The sequence below is a fragment of the Nilaparvata lugens genome, chromosome 10, assembly GCF_014356525.2.
Source record: "Nilaparvata lugens isolate BPH chromosome 10, ASM1435652v1, whole genome shotgun sequence".
In the NCBI taxonomy this organism is placed as follows: Eukaryota; Metazoa; Arthropoda; class Insecta; order Hemiptera; family Delphacidae; genus Nilaparvata; species Nilaparvata lugens.
The window spans coordinates 5,230,597-5,254,358 of NC_052513.1; the positions used below are offsets into that span (position 1 = coordinate 5,230,597).

The following is a 23,762-nucleotide window of genomic DNA, read 5'->3' on the forward strand; positions in this document are numbered from 1 at the left end:
TGGTAGAGAGTTAGTGGGGAGGATATTTTTAATATTCTTTCCGAAGAATGGACATTGATATGTCCAAAGCTCCGCCAATTTATGTAGATGCATAACAATATGATTATTATCTATAGTTATTATATTACAAACTGCTTTTTCATATCATATACAGTTCAATAATTATTTTCTTAGTCTATATTATGTAAATTCATCTATAATTTTGCTGTATTGTAAGCTATTGTATATAAGTGTATAAGCCAGTATATATTGTAATCTACATAAATAAAGTACTCAATCAATCAAATCAAATCTCGCTTAGCTGTTCAAACCTCCACTAATTTGTGAAGTTATAAACAATATTATTTCGTTGTAGTTTCAAACCGCATTATTGTTAAATATTCTTCAATCCGTACTTTATTTTATTAAAAAGTGTCCTGTGTAGTGAGCTATTCTATGTAATTGAAATTGAAATTTTAAATTCATTTTTAAAATTTTTGTATATAATAATTGTTTTTATGAGCTTCTAATAACTTGCAAGATGTATCTTACTAGACTTTTTTACTTTTTTGCATAAAAACTTGAACTAAAACAAAATTAGTGGCATCCCTACACATATTCTTATATAATGGGGGCCACATTTTTTTCTCATATCAGCAAATAATCAATCTATTGTAATAATACTATATAAATAATCGTAGCTTATGTGCTTATTGTAATCAACATGTCTATATTTTGAATAAACTCCTCTGTTCGTGTTGTACCCTCGACCAGAGAAATTATTATTATTATTAATTATCTTTGTATAAGCCTGCGTATTGTAAGTAATATATTGTAATCTGTATATATAAAGTGATCCAATTTAATATAATCTCTCCGTGTCTCTATTCTGTTCATAAATTTATATAACAGTTGAATCTTGCCAGTTTTGCCTATGCTGTTTTGCCAATAAATTATTATGATAAACTGTGATCTAAGGAGCAAGGCAAATATTGCACAGAATAAAGTCAACCATTGACTTGAGTATGTGTTTTTAAATAAATTAATTGATATATGACCAATAAACTGTTGTTCGATAATATAATCAAAATTCAAAAGTGGTATTAAGCGAATTCAATTCAAAAATGCACCAACCGAAACTAGAGAACCATGAAACTAGCATTGATAAAATGATACGTGATATAATAATAAATGATGTAATATTAAATGATACCATGAAACTAGCAACTGACAAACCTGAATAATTTCCCATAACAAAAAAAATGATCCTGTAGCTCTCGCTATCTATCAGCAAAGGTGGAAACTAGGAGGTGAATTCGTTGCTGCACTGCTTGCTTGTGATTGGCTGGGGGCGTGGCCAGTGTGGAATGGAACGGTCAATCGTATTGCGTTAACATTTTCAAGGCGGTCCCAATGTATCCTCCTCACTCTCCTCTGATTGGATGGTATTGTAATAATAATATTCATTCATGCATGTAAATTTTAGATTAAATGTTTCACATTTGTCAGTTACAATAGAATCATACAATTTGTCAGGTCATCAAAATGTCCGTGAATATTTCAAGTCCAAAAATAAAGATGACTTATTATATTTTTTTCTATTCCAATAGAGGAATTGATTCTCCCACAACTATGATCAATAGTATTTTCAAATTTATCTTTTCATTTATCCATTTGTCTCTCTCTCTCTCCTCTCTATTTTTTCCTGTAAGTGTCTCTCTTTTTCTCTTACTGTAAATCACTCTTTCTTTCTCTTTTACCTAGCACAGGAGTAATAGTCATAATCATAATACTCTCTCTGTGTGTCGCTCTCTCTCCCCCCTCGCTCTATCTCTCTCTCACTCTTTCTCTTTTCCACTCCTTCATCACTCTCTTATCCATTCACTGTCCTTCCCTCTCTCACAAGAAATCCCATGTCTCCTCCTCTCAAGAAATTTCATCTCTCTCTTATCGTTACTCAGTATTCTATCTCTCTATCTTTTCCCTCTCTCACGAGACGAAACCCAAATCCCATGTCTCCTTCTCTGCCATTAACATGCACACATACGATACCAATCTAGATTCGCACGCACTCGCTCTCGTTTTTCTACCCACTCCAAGTTTCAGAAGAAAAGCAATTTTGAAAGTGAATTTTAAAATTCACTCAGCTTTGAAATGGATTCTGTTTGCTGTGCTCGAAAGTGATTTTGATTTGTGCGCTTACCTGCGGAATGAATTGGAATTGGCAAGTGATTCAGAAAGCAAACACGTCCAATGCAGATTTGCGAATTGGAAATTCGGTTAGGGATCGCAGGCAGCGATCGAGCTGGGATACTATGTTTGAAATTGATATGCTGCTGGTATGTTAAACCTTTTTCTAGTTGCCATTTTCGTTGGATTTTGAACGATTTTCTCGAATTTCATAAGGGATGCGAAGTGGCAGGCCTAATCTCGAGGTGGATGAATACTATGTTTGAAATTGATATGCTTGCAGGTAAGCCTTATGCTTAACCCTTTTTATAGTGACATTTTTGTCGGGTTTTAAATGATTTCTGTGAATTTTACGAATTCGAAGTAGCAGGACTACGCTCGAGCTAGAAAACTTTGAAATTTATATGCTGCAGTTATTCTAAGTTATTTTTTAGTTGAGATTCTCAACACACTGTTCAGATTTTCAATGATTACTCCGAAGCTTATAAGGAATCGGGTACTATCATTTTTATCACGTAGATTAGGTGATGCAAGTCGATCTATGACTTATCATCGTCCATAATAGCTTTTTCTTAACTGGTTCGGTACACAATTAAAACATATTATCTGTGAGTAAAAGGAATGCGTTATTTTTCATTTGAAGACTACTTAAAAACCTTCTCATAGGTATCCGATATTCACCTAAATATCACATCATATAAGAACATGTTTCATTCTTACCCAGACGAACATACTTCCTATGCTATTCACCTATTAGTTCAGGGACATCACTATTTCCCCCTTTTCAAATAATCTTACGATGCCTATCATTAAATTATATTATCAACTTCCTTTGATACTGGGGTTCACGTTATTATGGCAGTGGAGGAAGATAGGAGAACAACGTTGCCGATCCTCACTGTCTTGTCAATGCCTTCTTGATGGTAGCTGATACAGGCTTAATGTAATATTAATTGTTAATTCTCGTTTAAAATAATCAATTATATTTTATCAAGCAAGATAATATATTTTTCAATAATTTCATAAACAAATTTCATAATTTATATGAAATATTTTGTTAATTAATTATCAATTATACATTGTTAAAAGCCGATCTGGCAACAGTGCAAAACGAGAGAGAGATAGCGCTATCCGCTTTGTTGAATGATAGACAAGGATAGCAATACCATTGCTAATGGAACACTGCCATTATAACGTGGACCTCACTATAGATTGATGGATTATTAGCTAATCGAATCTATATTCAACAAGCTGTATTAAACATGACAGCTTTATTATTCCAATGTCAATATTTTTATTTTCATACAATCAAGAATTTTTCACTAGCATTCCTATATTTACAGTACTAAATCAGTATATTATTACTTCCCCCATACACCGTATAAGTTCACTGGAAAGTACATACAATCCAACTAACGCTTTGATAGTCTTGTTTTTTTTCTATTTTCAAAATTATAGTTGAGAATTTATGAATTACAAGTACTTATGATTTTACTAGCAGCATGTAATTGCAAATGCAATTCTAATTCATTTTGCATTGCATTGGCTAGAAACTCCTTCAATTGATATTGGGAGGCAGTAAATATCAAGCAGACGACTTGGCATCATGTATTTTGACGACCTTTAAAATAATTGGTAGGGACGACATGAAATTTGTTTGGAAGAAGGATAAACAGTATGTATATGTAGTATCTACAACATATAGTATATAGTATTGCATCTATGGTAATCAATATATGAAGTAGTTTATGGTGTATAGAACTGGAAGTAATTTTGAAAGGAACATTTTTAAGGTCACTGACAATCGATATCGATTTGTGAGAGGGAAAGCCTTTCTTATTAATAAAACTTCTCTGCCAAGTTTAGAAGTCAAAACCTATAATCTTCCTAATAATAGATTGTCATTGTCCTCAAATGTTTGGAGAAGCTGATAGAACTGTTCAATTCTATTTTCAATATCGGTTATTTATTATTACCGTTATAAGGTTGTAAGCACGTCATTGACAGAAGTATCTGATTTAGAAATGAAAGTAACTAGACTAAATTCAAATGAAATTGTTCGGATTCAGTTGATATTGATTTTGGGGGAAAGCCTTTCATAGCTTGAACGTCTTTTGCGGTTAATTTACTTCCAGTTGTATTCATGTAGTCGAAATTTGAAATTAAATGTCAATATCTGAATAAAAACATGGTACATTTAATTCAATATATTTGATTCTTTTATAGCTGTTCAGTATTTTATTTTATTATTTTAGATATTATTTGAAATTAAATGTCAATATCAATACCTGAATACCATGATACATTTGTTTCAATATATTTTATTCTTTTATAGTTGTTCAGTATTTCATTTTCTGCTATACTGTTGAATTGAGTTAAACAGTAAAATAGCTGCTTTGCACTCTCAACCGTCGGTTATCATGAAATAGAATCAGTAGTTTTTCTATTCAAGTTTGGGAAAGAAATATAAATATTTTTTTGAAAAAACATTTTCTCGGTTTCCAGCATTTTAGCATTCTATTTCTCATAGCAAAACATACATTACATGAATTTTCGAAATTATTGTCATCCCCCTGAATACCATGGATTATTTCTTGTTTAATATTCCCATGTGGCCCTAAAACACATGAATTTATCATTCTTGAATTCATTTATAAAACACTTTTATAAGCATATTCGTCAATATACGATTATCCCGCGTCGCATATCCTCAATATGATACAGTATCCCAAACTTTTAATTCTCCATATATCTACATTTTTTCAGTTGAATTCTTTTCATTGGCCTTCCAATTCAAATCCCTTTACATCTAAACACATCACATTTCACATTCCTAAACCATATTCTCTTCACATCTAATTCAAGCTCTTCACATCTAAAACAGGGACATTATGGTGTTCTTCTATCACAGTAGTAGCCTATAATTGAGTTCAATAATTCTTTGCCAAACGACATCTAGATTATCTGATAGAATCGATTTATTTCGAGTGTCAATTGAATGTGTCAACGCTATTGGAGACAGCGGCTGTCACAGCGCGCCGCCACAAAGCAAACATCGTCGAAAAGTGAAACATTACGAACCTGACACACTCCTATCTCGTTATTATTCCTTATCGGCGCCATTTATCATAGGAAATTGTCGGTTTTGGTTGGCTTGGAACTGTGCCGAAAGTCGCAAATTCTTGCTGCGTCGCCTATTTATTACATGCTCAAAGAGAACGGAGAACGGCTCGTTTTCGTGACATAGAAAAATTGCCTGTGCATGTAGATGTGTGCCCCTTATTACACAAACACACCCACACACTCTCACACACGAGCCTGCCTTCTTGTTGAAAGAGTTTGACTTATAGTGGGATAGACTTGAGCTGTTGACTTAGACCTTGTAGATGTAAACTATGTTTTACTACTAGCAGAGTTGGAGAAATGATCTATTGCCAACATGCGTGTTTTCTAGATCACTAACCAAGTCTACTTGAAGTAAGCAGGACTTGTAGGTAGTATTTACTAGTATTGATTAGCTTTTGTAATTTGGGTTCATAGGTCAACTTGGGAACTTGGTCAACATTGGGTTGTTGGGAACTTGGGGAAGTGGTTAAGTTTTATTAATAGTTAAGAAAGTATGATCGATGGGGAACATGCGTGCATGTATCATGGTGTACTGACCGATTACACTTTTAGTTAGGACCAATATGCCGTATTATGGTTTCACAAGTAAGAACCTAGTAAGGATCTATACAGGGGGTATTACTAGTAAGGCTGGCTATACACACATGGATTTTGTTCGTACGATATCTTGCCGTCCTTATAAATTCTATTAGATTAAACAGATGATGTTTGTCAAGTTCCGTTTAATCTGATGGAATTCATAAATCTGCGTTTACACCAAAGTTATTAACAAAATGTTAATAGCTTAATCCTTATAGTTTCAATTAGATTGAACATAACTTATCATACACTCATGATGAACATATGTGTTTGTCAAGTTCCGTTCAATCTAATAGAATCTATAAGGATTAAGTTATTAACATTTTGTTAATAACTTTGGTGTAAACGCGGCTTAAGGACGGAAAAATATCGTACGAACAAAAAACGATGTGTGTGTGCAGGGCTTCTGGGTATTAATAGTAGTAATTAGCCTCTGTAATTAGAATCTATGAGTTTTTTAGGGATTGTGGTCAAGTTTCATGTTGTATTAATAATCTATTGCGAACATGGGTATTTTCAAGTTTGATAGACGAATTCTTCCACAAGTAAAGAGTGACTTCTGTGTGGGTGGTATTGATTAGTACCTGTAATTTTGGTTTTCAAGTTAGCTAATTTATGAGGATCAATGATCGATCGAAAATATGCGTGTTTTCCAGTTTGACGGACGAAGTCTACCTTGAACTATGACTAAAAAGTAACTACTGTGTAGGTAGTATTAAATAGCATTTGAATAACAACCTCTTTGGCTCTACAGGTCACTTTAGGTATTCGATAGTAGACAAGTTTTATGGATAAATGATCAATTTAGAGCATGCATGACTTTATTCTAGTTTGAAGTCTGCCATAAGAAAGCAGTACCTATGATTTACTAGTAATTGTTATCTCTGTAATTTGGGAGCTTAGGTCAGTTGGGGTAGTAAGTTTACTTCTGAATAGTTTTGGAATAATGATCGATTGTGATCGTGCGTGTTTTCTAGCTTCTCAGACTTTTTTGCCTCTATAGGTAGTATTTACCTTTACCTCTCTTAGGTAGTATTTACATGTTTGCTCGGCCTGTGTCATTTTGATGTATTATGCAGTTGAAATTGTGTTTGAGTTCTATGAATAGTTCTGTTATAGGCTAATGATCGGTTAGTAACATGCGTGTTTCTAGTTTCACTGACCTATAACTTTCGTTTGTACTTTAGTATTATTACTGGTATGATCAGCTTCGGTTGGAATAGTTTGAATAGAATCAGTGGTTTTGAGTTCCATGAATAGTTTTTGAAAAATAATAGATTGTAGTAGGCCTAACTAAAGGTGCGTACAGATTTACGCGCCGCGAACATGAGCAATTCACTTTTAATCAACTGATGCCAAGCTTTTCATATCTGTATCTTACCGTTTCTGTAAAAATACAGATATAGTCAGCTGATTAAAAGTGAATTGCTCATGTTCGCGGCGCGTATATCTGTACGGTGCGTAGATATACAGATACGGTGCGTATATATCTATAAGGTGCTTAAGATATAATCAATTCGAATGAATTATAAAATAAATTCACAGACTCCCTGAACTCTTATATAGTCAGAATGCCATTATATCCGTAGCCTTGCAAACACTTTGCATGGTCCAGTTTGTGATAGAAACTAGGGACAATAATGCTTTACAACATTTTCTCATCATAAAACTTCTACCCAATAAACTCATGTGTTTATAATGACTAATGACGGCGAGGCTAAGCATCTCTTTGCTAATAAACGCCACAAGCATAAATTAACATGAATTATGGTTTACCAAAAAGTTGAAAATAATTTTGTTCAAATGAAATTTTCGTTGTACAAAGTATGAGCTCCACGTCACATAACCGTTATGTTGCGATCTGGTTGTAAACTCCTCGGCAGGATAATCACCGTATTGTAGTTGAGATATGAAGTCCGACTCCTCAAGTTAACACTAATTAAGGCAATTGAGACATCACTATGACTATGAATTCTTTTTAGAAACTTCAATATATTGAAATGGGATGTGCAACTTGTATCCGTGGATTCCTACTAGAATGAGAAATACAATAAATTCCTACCAGTTGAGCTATCCAACTATGTAGGTCTAACTCGAATTCTCAAATTATCACTATTTGAGGAAATAGAGACATTTCAACGATAAATTCTTCTTAAAAACATCAACCAAACAGGAATAATTTTGATCTTTCAGTGGATACAATATTGTGTATCTTTTCTCTATGTTTCATAATTAGTTGTGGTTTCAAATGAAGTGCAACATTTATCCACAAATTCCTACTCAAATAAGGAATACTGAGGAACAAAAATTCCTACTCAACTGAGGAATATTGAGGAACTCAACTGAGGAACAGGAATTTGTATTTAACTGTGGAATAATGAGGAACACAAATTCCTGTTTGACTGAGGAATTAGCTTGATTAATGGGAAGTGCAAGTTGGTTCATCGGATTCCCACTTGATTGAATAATATACAATTCGCTGGTTAGAGGAAATAAGAGCTGTAATACAGACAGGCACTCTTAAACAGGATTCGATCCTGAAAGACGACCACGTCAGACGTAAAACCTTTTCACTGAACCCACATTTCCTAGTACTTTTATATGGTCAGAATGCTTTCACAGGCAGCTATTCATGTTAGGACGGGTGACCTGGATTCGACTCTTCAACAAACACAAAGAATCAGGTCGAGCGTCGTCGTTTTCATGAAATTGAAAACTACGTTCGGCATGTTTAGGCTTTGTTTTACGTGTGTTTGGATAATATTTTCGATACGAGAGGCAGATGTTTTTCACTTGAGTGAGTCGAGTCTGCTCAGGTTGAGTTTTTAGCAGAGCTCCCTTCATTAAAAATGCAGCTCGGGGCGTGTGCGGTGCGCTTTCCATGTGAAATTCATTTCAGTGGCGGTAAAGAGTGGATTTTCCAGGCGCTCTCGACTGATAACCGACGCTCGGACACTTAATTGGCAATTTACATGCGACGCCACGTTGATAACACGCAAATGCATTAGCAACAAGTAGCAACCCTTGCTCTATTTTCTTTCCCAACTATTGTTTTAGTCACTCTTAAGTAGTTGCTAACTAATTTCGCCATCAAAAATTATAAAGCAGACTGTTCAGGATTTTTTTTCTGAATTCTTAAATTCAGCAACTTCCAAGTGGCCTCTAAGTAATTTTGTACAGAAAATCATAAAGCAGATTGTCCGTGAATCTTTCAAAATTCGCAAATTATGGTTTTAGTAACCTCCTAGTGGCTGCTAAGTAATTTTGTCTAGAAAATCATAAAGCAGATAGTCCATGAATCTTTCAAAATTCGCAAATTATGGTTTTAGTAACTTCCAAGTGGCTTCTAAGTAATTTTGTCTAGAAAATCATAAAGCTGTCTGTTCATAATTTGTTCTCAAAATTAAATCTTGAATTTATTCTTGTTTCATTAACTTTTTTAGTTGCATCAAAATAATTTTTCTCCGAAAATAGCAGACTGTTCAGGATTTTTTCTCCTAAAATTTATTCTTGAATTAGTGTTGAAGTAGCCTAGATATTGTGTTAAGTAATTCAGTAGTTGCCAAGTGATTTCGCAAACATGATAAAACATAGAATTCATGATATTGTTTCTTCAACAATTTCATCTTTCAACGATTATCCTTCTGAATCTTGAGTAGTTATCTATTATTTCTAAGTAGTTTACTATTGAAAATAATTAAGCGGACGTTTGTAATTATTCCCTCAATTTTTATCCATTAGGACGATAAGATTATATACGATAGGATGATGCTTATAGTTCTTGACCAATTCAATATAAAAGTAATAGTTTCTGCTTGTTTCCTTGCCTAAATATCTCTATTCTTCGCCCAACTCTATAATAGGTTTATTTCTGTAGCTGCAAGAATTCGTTTCCCAATTGGAAACAAACTATCCCTGAGAATAATATAGAATAATATAGAAAATGACCTATGGTCGAAACTGGTCGTTAAAATATTTTTAAGTTTTTTATAATAAAGGGTACTACAAGTTTTTAATTATTTGAACAAAAATAGCCCATAGTTATTTCATATGACGGTTTTCATTGGAACACTATCATATAGAATATATGAAGTACTCTTTTATTTTATCACAACACAACTAGTTTTAACTCTTCAAGAGTCATTTTCAAATGTGGATTCTTATATTTATCTTACAAATTCATATCTCACTTCTATCAATATTCAATTCTTCACACCAATCCATTATCTCGGCAAAACACACAAACTTGCACTGCATTGCTGCATCACTAATTTATTGACTGAGACTCAGAACACGCTTTTAATCTTGCAAATCCACGAATCCGTTGCATGTCTGTTTGAATCCATTAGAACACAATGTACCCTGCCACACCAGACCGTAGTAGAATTGTGATGGGGATTGTTCATGCCCCATTTTGGAAATGTTCATTTCATAATGCTGTAACACGGCTATCCCAGGACCACTATACCGAATCACGGCTTTCATCCCTCGAAATGACTTTCAAACACATGCTCACTCTCTTTCATCAATCATCTCTCTCTCTCTCTCTCTTCGTTCGTTTGCCTCTTTCTCAGTCTGTTTGTAATCGTTGCTTACAGCACACGTTATAAAGCGGATCATTGCAATATTTAGTATTCCACTCAGAATCTCAATTTTGCAATACAGTACATCATTACAGCAACCAAATGCAGCTTAATGAAAATCTGGACCAGTTGAAGCTCAATATTAGTATCTCATCATACAATCTATTTTTGTTTACTATTTTGACATTCGAATATATCAATGACATGAACAGATATTCAAAACCGTTTATAATATTTAAATCTTTCTTGTTGGGATTATGGTTCGTTTTTGATGTTTTTCATTTTGGATTGGATGTCAATTTCATTCATTGATAATATAAAAGTCTTTCTTGTTGGAATCATGGTTCTAAGTCAAAGTTTAGTATTGACTTGCTCTTTTATTCATGTTAGTGTGTCCGTTTATCAGTACTTGTCTGGTGGTAGAACATAAAACCATAGAAATACGCTCCCATTTATCAGTACTTGTCTGATGGTGAAACATTAATGCATAGAAATACTCTCCCGTCTATCAGTACTTGTCTGATAGTATGACATTAGACCATCGTACATACGCTTTTAGGTTCATCATGAGTTTGTTCAACATATTCTCTGTACAATTACGAGATTTACTGGAGTAATTACTTGAGAGGCTACTTTTCAGTGTCTATTTCAACTTATTTCCGTGCTATAACCCAATCTAATCTAATTAGTCTTCAGAACTAAAGCTGCCACTAATTTTCATTAATTCATCAATTTAATAATGCGTTCTGCAAAAATAGTCTGTATTTCAGTTTGTTGCTAGAAACAAGTCAATTTTTGTTTTGTTTTTAATGTTTGTTTAAAAAAAACAGTCTGTTTCTGAAGAGGTTGTGTTTATTTTAAACATTTTCATGCTATGATCCAATTTCATTAGAATTGAAGCTATCAGAGATTCTTTCTCACATTAGGAAAACAGAAAAACAGCCAATCTCCCAAAATTTCTCCTGAATTTTGTTTCATGATGCAAATCTGAATTTCGCTCTGTTGAGTATCTGAACAAATATAAAAATGAACCTTCCTCAATTTTAATTTTTATTTGTATTTTACGAATAATTTGGAATAAATTAATGACGTTTTGATGACGACGCTCAGCTGCAAGAAGAGGCAATGAATTGGTTGAAGCAGCAGGCGACCGATTTTTTCAACGAAGGAATTACAAGCTCGTACATCGCTTTGATAAATGCCTTAATTTGAATGGTAACTATGTTGAAAAGTAGTATTTGAGTGTGTCTTTCATCTGTATATTATAAAATTTGTTCCCTATACTTTGTTTATTTTTTATTCCAAAACTTAATCTACTTTCTGGATAGCCCTCGTATTTTGGAATAATTCAATAGTTCAAATAATGTTCTGTCGAGTAACTGAACAAAGATAATAATAAACCTTTCTCTAATTTAATTATGTGTTATATTTCGGTATAATTCAATTGTTTATAATATAAATTCTACTGATAGAATATATAATAGCCAAACAAATATTGTCATTTCAAACTGATTATTATGACAGCTTTTGTTTTTGATAGCACTTGTTCAACAAACAACAATCGGCTAATAAATCGTGTTCTTTGTTTCAGGGGCTTTGGCAAACAGGGATTCCAGTGTCAAGGTAAGTCCATTCAATTTTCACAATAACTGAGCAGAATCTGAATGTTAATTGGAAGAAGAGATTTGCGTGGAAGAAGGGTGGCTGGTGGGTGAGTGGAGGGGGGACATTTCAGTTATTACTCCGGTGAAGTCTAGTGGAAAAACAAACGAGGAATCCGATTTACTTGTCCGCTGTGATTCCAATCCCCTTGTCTTCCATCTCTCTTCTTCTCCTCTCTATTTCCACGTTCCTCCTCCCTCATTTCTGTGGAAATTCCTTTTCAAAAAATACCCAAGTGGGCGTAAAGAAAATCCCGGGAAACCGTTGAACTCTGAAACGCTATTTTCAAAATCCATTTCTTCCAATTCAAATAATAATTTCACTTACTGTGGTTAGCTTGTTCAGCTTGATTTCAATAGGTACAGATTAATTAAAATTTATTGTTTGATCAGCCAACATAGTTTTATCGTGTTTCGTTTTTTCATTCACAGCTCTTCTAGAATGGTTTCTCATAAATAAAACGAATTCTACTCTGTTTCAACTGTGTTGCTATCCTATGTAGTATTATCAATATGTGAATTGAATGTGCAATAGAAAGGAGGATAACTATGAAACGGTTTTTAGGGTAAAAGTAGATTCTTAGCAAGAAATAACTGAATTGATAGGCCTACCAACTGGCAGTCTATTTCCGAGAGCTTTGCCGGTAGTTATTCGGTTTGAGTCATTCTACAACTCATTGATTGGAAATGTGTTTTTGAAAACTTGATAAATTGTTGCTATTTATATAAATGTTGAATATTATGTTATATAGATAAATGGGGTTGAAGAAAGGAGATGGGGCCGCGCTACCTGTACACTGGGCTATTGTTCCAAAAAGGTGCATCCTCCAACTCTGGACTATCACACTCTATTGTCCTCTGAATCCGCTTCATTACCCTCATCAGTGGCCGGAGTGGCCCCGTCTCCTTTCTTGAAGGCAATTTCAGCTGGCAGGGACTCATCAGATCTATTGCTTTGCACCTTACATCTGTTACTTGTATTTTCTAAAATGTATTATTGAATCTAGATCAGTGATCAAGTACTTGTTATATTGAATTATTCCCAATGGTTCATTTGATGAAACTCAACTTGCTCTTAAGCTGTATACAGATTGACTTGAGTTACATACAATTCGTGGTTACACACCACGCATTATATTTATTTGTATGAATATAATGATCATATAATCGAATATATGTATAATATGACAATTATAGCATCAGCTTATGGAAAGCGTACGGCGTGTGTTCGTGCTCATCTATTTAGTCTCATCATGTACACTGAATATAATAGGAGGCAAGGATAAGTATGAAAGGACGTATTAGGACGTAATCTATAGAAAAAATAATAATACGTTCTTAGTTTGACTAAATTTGTACTTATAAACGATAGTAAGGTGTGTGTTTATCCAATCACTGTAGGCTACCACTGCTGGTTTACAGCTGAAAATGCCTTTAAGTAAACAGACTGGTCCACCCATTTATTCCTCGGAGTGAAATCCTTAACAATCGACCACAGAGATGTCGAAATTCAATAACAATAGGCGACCACTGAAGTGTCACTAGAACGTCTACCTGTTCATCGATTGTTTTTGGTGGCCCCGTCTCCTTTCTTTTACCCGATAAATGTTATCTATTTATGTTGAAAAATATTCTCCCGAAAGATTTTGCCCAATGCCCTTGATATCAGAATGTCTCATTAGCCTGATTATTTTAAAGTAAACTCTAAAAATAAATTTAGTTATGGCTATTCATTTCCATTTCTAGTAGAATTTTCTTTCTCTGGTCGCGCGACCGCTGGGAACTCGTGTCCATAGGCCCGGGCCCATTAGGAAAACTAGCTGTTGAAATCGAAATAATCTTTATTCTTCTTAGAAAGTACAAACAATATACATATACAAAACTTGAAGAAGGTTCCTTACATGGGCAAAACCAATGGTCTTTAGCTTAGCGTCCAAACAAACTGTAGCGGTCGTGTTTCTATTTATTTGTAAATTTTATTTATTTTTTTCATTCATCGGTAAATCACATCTCCTGAATTACTAATTGAACAAAGGCTCCCTACAAATGTCTTTGTTTGTACCAAGAGAGATACATACACAAAACAGTCTCAATAACAAACATCAGTCATCTCCGAATTTTTGACATTCAACTCTTGACTGTGATTGAGAAAAAAATAGTCCTCACAAGGCGTAGTTCCAATTTATACTGATAAGAGTAGGTAGATAGTGATGCTTTGAGTAGTAAGTGGCATGCTTTAGCAAAGTGCAGCACTCGACTCATATCGTATCAGTCAGAAACGGCAAATAGGAACGAACATATCCACTCAGAGAAATCGCACGCTAAAGTATATCTATGTACAGAAATGTATATAAGTATATTAGCCATGTATGTGTACATAAAAAGTATATCCCCCATATTTTACCCTGGAAACTGAGATGGGGGAGGAGATTTGGTCTCGTCAAAGTGAAAAAGCCCTCAAAGGACTTTACTTAGCTGGAAATGCGAACGGTTTTACGGTCACAGAAATAGAGATGCTGTAATCCATATGTAGTGAGATATCCTTCTGTCAGCATTGGGTGAATGGGAAGAACTAATGCTGTTTATGATGAATTCTGACAGTTTGAAGTGAATTTTAGTATGTAGCAGTTGCGGTTGAGGAATTACCGGTCTGTCAGCATAGATTGAATGGGAAGGACTAATATTGTTTATGAGTATTACTGACAGTTCACAGTGAATTTTACTGTCTGAGTTGCTGTTGAAGAATAATCGGCCTGTCAGCATTTGTTGAACAGGGAGCAAGAATGTTGTTCATGAGAATTGGTGACAGTTTTAGATGAATTTAACTGTAGTTGCGGTTGAGGAATTACTGGTCTGCTTTGAAATTGTAGGGATACCTTCGATTTTAACGTGGAGACAAACTAGAATGACCACTTTGATGTGGGAGAATTTATTTTGAGTGGATAAGCACCACCTCTCTGCGACCACGGAAGTGGCCGCTAAATTAGGTGTTAGGTGGTATTGGTGGAGAAGAAAATATTGAAAAAGGAGAAGTGGATGAAAAGAGGATGTGGTAGAGGAGGAGGAAAAGGAATTGGAGGAGTAAAATAAAGTAAGAAAGAAGTAGTCGCGAAACTATGGTGGAATTAGTGGAAGAGAAAAGTTAAAGTAAGCAGAAGAAGATAAGAAGAGGTGGTATAGAAGAAGGAGTTGAAGTAGGAAGAAAGAAGACGTGTGAAGAGGAGGAGAAGGAAAGCAGGAGAGGATGAGGAAGAGTGGGCAGCTGGGAAGAAAACGTAGAATAATGAAATGTAGGCCTCGAAGAAAAAAATCGTGCAGAAAGGGGAAATCAAGGAAAAGGAAACAACTAGTAAATGAAGAAAGAGGTGGTCAAGACGGAGAGGAACGAGGATCATGGAAAATGAAATTAGAGGAAAATAGATGTGGAGAAGAAGAGAATGAAGCAGAAAGGGAAAATTGAGAAAAATGTAAGAAGGAGGTGGTCGTCGAGGAGGCGAAGGACGGGGAAAGAGTGATTGGAAAAAGAAAAAAATGAAGGAATTGAGGGCTGGAAAGCTAGAAGGAAAAAGAAGAATAATGATTAGAAGAAGGAAGAGAAGCACCTGTAAGATAAATAGAAAATGGGTGGAATAAAGCATGCTGGATGAAACAATACATATAGAAATGTGGAGAAGAAGATAAAGGGTAAAGTAGAATTGGAAGAGATAAATGATGAAACAAGAGAATAGACGAAGGGGGTGGTGAAGTAGGTAACCTTAAATTGTAATCTTGTATACTTTACATTGCTCATATAATAGAAAAATCTGAATATCTGGGAAAAGAATTTAGAAGTACAAACAGTTAAACAATCAACTTAGAAAAATCAGTATAATCAAGAGTTAAGCTGAAAAGATTATACAAGGAAAGATGGGAAGAATACAGTTCTTGATAATTTATTATTGCTTCATTCGTTTCAATCCAAACTATTTGAGTTGGTTACCTCGTGATCATGATTTGCAACGAAATTTGTCATCAGAAGATTCACAACATTCAACACTTAACTGAGAACCGGAGCTAATACGAAGATGTTATCTTGAGTAATAGTTAATACGAAAATGGATAATCTCATAAAACGTGTTCCAAAGTGTTGAAAGGGAGCCGAAGCTTCTGCATTTAGTCATCTGATGAATAAGGAATGATTTGAAAGGAGGTAGCATGAGAAGAAATTCCGTAAGGAGATGAGTTGGAAAAGGATAATGATAGTAATATTGAAAGTGGGTGTAGCTTTCAATTAAGAGTAAAGGAGACTAAATCATCCTTATGAGGCGAGCTGTCCCTATATTTTATCAGGTATGTGCGTAGGACGGTCAAATGGCTGATACTCTATAAATAACAGTCTATGAATAATTCTGTACACGTTAATGGTGCAGAGATTAATTTAATGATTGAAGATAAAAGCCTACTCCAGCCAAGGTCTACACTTTTCTGATCTTCTAATGGGTAATGAAAATTATCGCTTCCAGTGAATGCTGCTGTTTTGCGAGCAACCGAGCAAGGTCTGATTGCGTATCTTATCAGCTTTCGTGTGACAGGAAAATGGGAATTTGTTTCGGTTGTGCATGAACATAAGCAATTCATTTTAAATTTGATCCTGCTATACGTTATTTCCCTGAAAGTTCTCCTTAAAATGAAACAAATGGAAGCTCTTTGACTTGTAGAATAATATGTTTCAGCATGTAGCTCATTTAATATGGAATGTTTTTTCATAAATTCCCAACAAAATAAATTGCTTTCTTCCAAGGTAGAGATTGTATTAGATTCGCCTGATATTATCACTTAATTCTCAGTTTCTTGTTGAAAATATATGAAGAAACTCCTCTCTTACAGCTAAAATTCAATAGCACGTGCTACTAAATAAACGAATTGGACAGCTATTGGTAATAAACTAATGTCATCGTTGAAAAATTGTTGATTTATTCTTGTCTCAACATTCCTTTTTTATCTACTCATTGATCCACCGCTATGGCTGAATTATTTATTCAAATTGAATCAATCTTCTCAATACTTCCAGTAAGAGAAAATTCATAAGAGTTCAAATTGCTGTTTCATTTTACCATGCTTGTTGTTCGCAGAAAATTATTAAATTTTTCATTTAGTCACTGATAAAATAGATTGCAATCCATTCATTGCAATAGACTTAACCTATTACTTTCCTTGCCCTTTTACCATAGGTAAGGAAAGTATTGCTTTCCGAAAAAGATTAAGGTACCCCAATTTGTAAATTTCTATACGTTTCGAGGTCCCCTGAGTCCAAAAAAGTGGGTTTTGGGTATTGGTCTGTATGTGTGTGTGTGTGTGTGTGTGTGTGTGTGTGTGTGTGTGTGTGTGTGTGTGTGTGTGTGTGTTGTGTGTGTGTGTGTGTGTGTGTATGAGTGTATGTGCGTCTGTGTACACGATATCTCATCTCCCAATTAACGGAATGATTTGAAATTCGGAACTTAAGGTCCTTCCCCTATAAGGATCCGGCACGAACAATTTCGATCAAATACAATTCAAGATGGCGGCTAAAATGGCGAAAATGTTGTCAAAAACAGGGTTTTTCGCAATTTTCTCGAAAATGGCTCCAACGATTTTGATCAAATTCATACCTAAAATAGTCATTGTTAAGCTCTATCAACTGCCACAAGTCCCATATCTGTAAAAATTTCAGGAGCTCCGCCCCATCTATGCAAAGTTTGATTTTAGATTCTCAATTATCAGGCTTCAGATACAATTTAAACAAAAAAATTTGAGTGGAAAATATCGAGCATGAGAATCTCTACAATTAATGATCAGTAACATTTTCACCTAAAATTGAAAATAAGCTCGAAATCGAGAAAATGTTATTATTTCAATTGCAAACTGTTGACAACTGTTGATTCTATTAAATCATTCACTATGAAGAGATAGCAGACTTCGTGTGTCTCCAGCGTTATAGTCCTGTCACCAGCTGGCTTAGATCTTTGACTTGAGATGCGCGGGAACACTAGCGTCAAATGATAAATTTTCATAACGGCAAGGAAAGTTGTGTGAGTGCTCCACACCAGATTTTCTTGGATTATGTGTAACCTTATCTAAAATTGGGAGAGAAATAGCACAAGGTTTCCTTATTTTTTCTCTCCCTAACATTTTGATGATGTACTTATTGTATGAGTCAATAAAGAATAGAAGATAAAGAGTGAAGATAAAGATTAAAAGATAAAGAGTGAAGATAAAGAATAAAAGATAAAGAGTGATGAATGAAGTTTAATCAATAGAAAAATTATTTGTGTTACTTGTATAATATAAGACATCACAGATAGTTGTAGAATGGAAACTTTTGTGTAGCCTATCATGATAATATATAAATACAAGCGCTCGAAGATATAACAATGTAATACAGTTCATTGGAATAATCCCTCTTTGTTATTGGATGTAAATAAAATGCAACAACTATAATGAAAAAGAACCCCAGTTTATGCATCGGCTGCCCGACATGCCAAAATCTACAACACTGTATTTTCTCTTCTACTAAAATCCTATCAATAATTGAGCCACTCCTCATCCCTTCACAAATCTGTCCAGTTTTCAATGTGATCAGGGTATGGCTTGCTTGAATAATTCTGCATTGATATCACGGTGGACACAATTGCACTGTTTTTTATTCATCTCTTGTTTGCTCTGTAATGTCTCTTTTCTCTTTCTCTCTCCCGTTCAATTCTTCTCCCATTGTTTTCCTTTCTTGTTTACTCAGTACCGGCTGGAAATTGGGAGATAGTAGGCAGAAGAGAGAGAGAGAGTGAGTGAGAGTGGGAGGCTGTTAGATTATTCTGTGCGCCGGAGCCCAAATTTTATTTTCCTCAACCAAAACCTCAATCTTTTCCGTCCCTTTCAATGTTTCAGTTTCCCCGATCTGGCTTCTTCTATTGTTCGATCTATAGGAGACGGAAAAGTGAGATCTGAGATGGAAAACTGAGATTGAGATGGAAACTGAGATCTGAGATGAAAACTAAGATCTGAGATGGAAAACTGAGATCTGAGATGAAAACTGAGATCTGAAAATGGAAAATTGGGATTTGAAATATGAAAGAGAAGTAGATGGTGGAACAGAAAAATGATGTGGAAGGGAAAAAGATCAGGGAGGAAAGAGATGGAGACTTTGGGAAAACGAAATGAGAGGAAGGAAGAAAGATGAAGGAATTAGGAATAGAATGGGAGGCGGCTGAGGGTTATTGAAAAACAGGAGAAGTAAATAGAAAGTTGTAAAAGGAAAAGTACACGAAATAGTCGAAAAAGGTGGAAAAATACTGTATTATGAGAAATATGATGATTAAATACTCGGAGATGGAAAGAATGAGTGAGTAAACAGACATTAGATGAAGAAAAAGATCATGAATATTGATGGAATCACTAGGGGCCGGCTTCTGAGCTCGGGATTTAGCTAAGTTCTAGACTTTAAACAGCTGGAGTCTCTTTAAAGTCTGGAACTTAGCTAATGATGATCTCGGAAACCGGCCCTAAGTAGGAGAGTGTGAAGAGATTTACGATTACCTAAAATATATGGTTAAGGATGAAAATTGAGATGAAAGAAGATGGAAGAAGCGTGAAGAAGAGAAAGATGCTGAAGAAACAAGTGAGAAGAAGATGAGAGAAGTAAAGTTAAATGGAGAGAAGGAGGTTTGCATAACAAAGGGAATTTTGGAGAAGGAAACGAAGATGGGAGCGAAAAAATGTAACAATTGTATTCAAAGAAAGAAGATGTAATGTGGATGATTTTAAATGAATAATTGTAAACAATGTGAGATTCATTAATTGCTTCTAGAAGGAGATAAACCAGGTATCAAATCAATTTTTTTTTAAGTTATTAAAATTTTGGTTACAATATCGAAATTAAATTTGATCCAAAGTGAAGCTGAAGAAAACCAAAGCTGAGAAACTATGGTAAGAATGTTATAAATACGAAAGTTATCATGATGAATAGAAAGCAAAATAAAGTGAATACGACTAGACTTTCATCCGAACCAGAACAATCTCTTGGAAAAATCTCGAAGTCGAACTCTCTCAGTTATTTCCAAATTTCGTTTGTGATTGCTTGTTCGTGCCTTCCTTCGGATTTCGTTCAGTTATGTTCATCCCTCTCCTTCTCTCATCCTCCGTTTTATGAGATTTGTCGGTCCGTTCTGTAGGAATCTATTCGGATCATGTATTAATACTCGTAAAACGCTCCACTCCATTGTGGTCTCCAAACCTCGAAACTTTTGTTGATTTTTCATTCCGTTCAATGTCACTATGCTTTTGTGGAATGAATTTTCCTCTATTCTTCTCTTCTCATTTTGAAATTGTTCGAAAAATCACAGGAATGTGGAAATGTAACAATTCTTTCTTCAAATTATTCACCCTTAAAACCGTTAGACTTTTAGTATGTTGGAAAGAACGTTTCATGATTACATCTTTACTACTGTTCACGGTCAATATAATCACATTGATTCCAATTACTCACATATTCATTCGTATTATTTTTGGTTGTTACACCCATTTTAAATCTAGTAAACTGAAAGCTAGAACATTGAGCAGCAGAATGTATAGTAATGGAGAAGCTCTACGATTGGATATCAACTGTTGACTAAGGCTAGCTTCACACGCATTCGGTTTCATTCGGTTCGGTTCGTTTTCGGTTCGGTTCGGTTCGTTACCGAAAACGAATGAGGCTTTCATACATGTCAGGTTTTAATTTGTATGGTTCTAATTAGGTATTTTCTTATCAAACACAGCTGTGTTTGGATTTTTACAGTTCATGCTAGTATATTTAAATATAATAGCTGGTGTTAAATTGTAAGAAGAAGTTATTCCTTGAACAACAAAATTTCAAAGTTACTTGAAAATTGTGAATTATTTGAATAGTTTCTTTTTGATTATGTTAATTTTGGATGTTCTGAGAGATAATTTTTTAAATTGAAAATTTGTTCCTTGTTTTATATAAACATGGTATATAAACTTCATCTCTTCTGATTGATGAAATCACGTAATATTCGTGGAAAAATAAAACAAAAATAGAAAAATAAAAATTCTCCCTGAGTTTCAATTTATATCTTTCATATTTTTTTTTAGCAAACTATTCATTGAGAAAAAATGTTCCTGTGAACTAACAGAAATGAATTGACTATATGATTTTGACTTGGAAAATTGGAAAAATCCAAACACGGCTGTGTTTGAGAAGAAAATACCTAATCAGAACCGTACGAATTAAAACCTGACATGTATGAAAGCCTCATTCGTTTTCGGTAACGAACCGAACCGAATGAAACCGAAAGCGTGTGAAGCTAGCCTTATGCGGTTGCTATTCGGTACCGAATTCAAACCATCGTTTCACACTTATCCGAATTTGCCGAAAACGAACCGAACCGAAAGTGTGTGAAAGTAGCCTCTCGCTAGCAACGAATTGAAACCTGATGGAATTTATTAGAGTCAAGTGGGCGTTCGGTTCTATGCGGTTTCTATTCGGTACCGAATTCATACCGAATTACCGTTTGACACTTATCGGAATTTGCCGAAAACGAAACGAACCGAATGAGTGTGAAACTATCCTAACACATACAAATCGATTTTTGGACGCACAATTTTTTGCCGTCCTTATAAATTCCATCAGATTGAACAGATGATGTTTGTCAAGATCCGTTCAATCTAATAAGGACGGCAAAAAATCCTACGTCCAAAAATCGATTTGTTTGTAACTGTCTTAATAGGTTACTCCTATGGAAATAGTAAATTAAATGTTACATTGTTCTGAAAATATAATCTTTATTTAGATAAAGTATGCTTCCATCATAAATTAGAGCCCAGTACAATAATTTATTAAACCTCGCACAAACACATCGTTTTCTGTTCGTATGATATTTTGTCGTCCTTATGAATTCTATCAGATTAAACGGAACTTGGCAAACATCATCTGTTTAATCTAATAGAATTTACAAGGACAGAAAAGTATCGTACAAACAAAAATCGATGAGTGTGTGCATGGCTTTACAGACACATCGATTTTTGGACGTACAATTTTTTGCCGTCCTTATGAAATTTATCAGATTGAATAGATGATGTTTGTCAAGATCCGTTTAATCTTTTAAGGACGGCAAGATTCGATGTGTATGTAACTTTCCATCATTCTATGGAAATAGTACGTAAAATGTTACATTGTTCTAAAATTATCATCTTTATCCAGATAGAGTGTTCTTCCATCATAAACTTGAGCTTAGTACAATTATTAAATCAAATTTTTGACATCCAGTATCTAAAATGCATATTCGAATAAGTAGGCCGTAATCTTTTATCATCAATCCAATCTTGGTAGGAAAATTTGCGAAACAAAGCCCCTTGAAAAAAGTGACGATGGTCGGGTGGAGTGACTCTGGAGGGACAGAAACCGTCACAAAGCTGACTTTTCTTAATCCTCTTTCCGAAAAGGTTGGACAGGATGACAAGACTCATCCCATTAAATGGAAAAATGTGTGTTTCCCTGAAAAAACAGCACTTGCCAGCTTACCATTGCGCTCCGCATCTTTGTTCTCATCTAAGGGATGCCCTGAGAGATATAAAATGGTGTAATGTATTTACGAATAACAGTAGAAGGTGGAAAGGAAGTTTCCAGAAGTGAGATAAATAACAGAAATGTCTCTTAAATCGTTAATCGGTGTCATGTATAGTCGCACATCAAAATTGAGAAGTGATATCGAATTGAAAAATTGAGATATGAATAGCTCACATTTCCATCTCACACACTACACTAAATACACTATGGAGAGATACAAAATAATTAATGAAAACAATATAAAACTTGTAGTACCCTTTATTAAAACATTTTAAAATCTGTAAAACATTTTAACGACTAGTTTCGACCTACTTTGGCCATTTTCAAGTTGAAATGTAAATAGTTATTTGTGCAACTAGTGCGCAAAGTGACAGTTTGCTGCACCGAAAGAAACGTTTATGGTTAACAAACGGAATGGTTTGTTGAGTGCAGCAGAGGAACTTTGCGCACGTATTTCACATTAAGTTTTTCCTACAGTTACCATTGAATATGAAAAGTGGGTAATTATGGGTAAAATTGCCTGAAATCCATCAAATGTTTTTCTGTGTAATTTTATTATTGATAAAAACCTTAATTTATTGTCAAATTGAATAAAAATGTTGTCCTTGGTTATAATATATAATAGTAATAATTAGCGCGTTGTGCTTCGTTGCACCTCTGCTCACTATAGCAGCCACAGCAGTCACTGTTACCAACTTCATTTTGATTTTGCTGCACTGTTGCTCCATATAACCTACTAAGTATTTTGCGTTGCCATGTTGCAAATCTGGAGTGCAGAAAAATTTTTCCCGCACTAGAGCGGAAAAGTGATTCTTTGCGTTTTGTAATCAGTGCAGCAATGGCCACTTTTCAACGTAACTGTAGGAAAATAGAAATAAATTTCCATCCGATTCTATTTATTTCTTCGGGGTTACATAACTTACAAAAAGACCCAACAGGCTTTTTCGCAACTTCAATTCAAAATGCATGTTGATCTTTATTTCTTTATACTTCAGATACTCTTGCTGGTGAGGTGTTGTATTATCCATCCATAATGAAAACTGGGATTTTGTTAAAAATATCACT

At 34.5% G+C, this 23,762-nt stretch overlaps 1 protein-coding gene across 4 annotated transcripts in view; it reads left to right on the forward strand.

The window, feature by feature from the left end:
• LOC111052561 (protein kinase C, brain isozyme) overlaps positions 1–23,762 on the forward strand; it is a 195,124-nt gene that overhangs the window by 60,344 nt on the left and 111,018 nt on the right. For all 4 annotated transcript variants that reach the window (XM_022339282.2, XM_022339283.2, XM_022339284.2 and 1 more), the window contains exon 2: positions 12,049–12,080. In XM_022339282.2, coding sequence (XP_022194974.1) covers positions 12,049–12,080 — 32 coding nt within the window. The remainder of the gene's footprint in view (positions 1–12,048; positions 12,081–23,762) is intronic.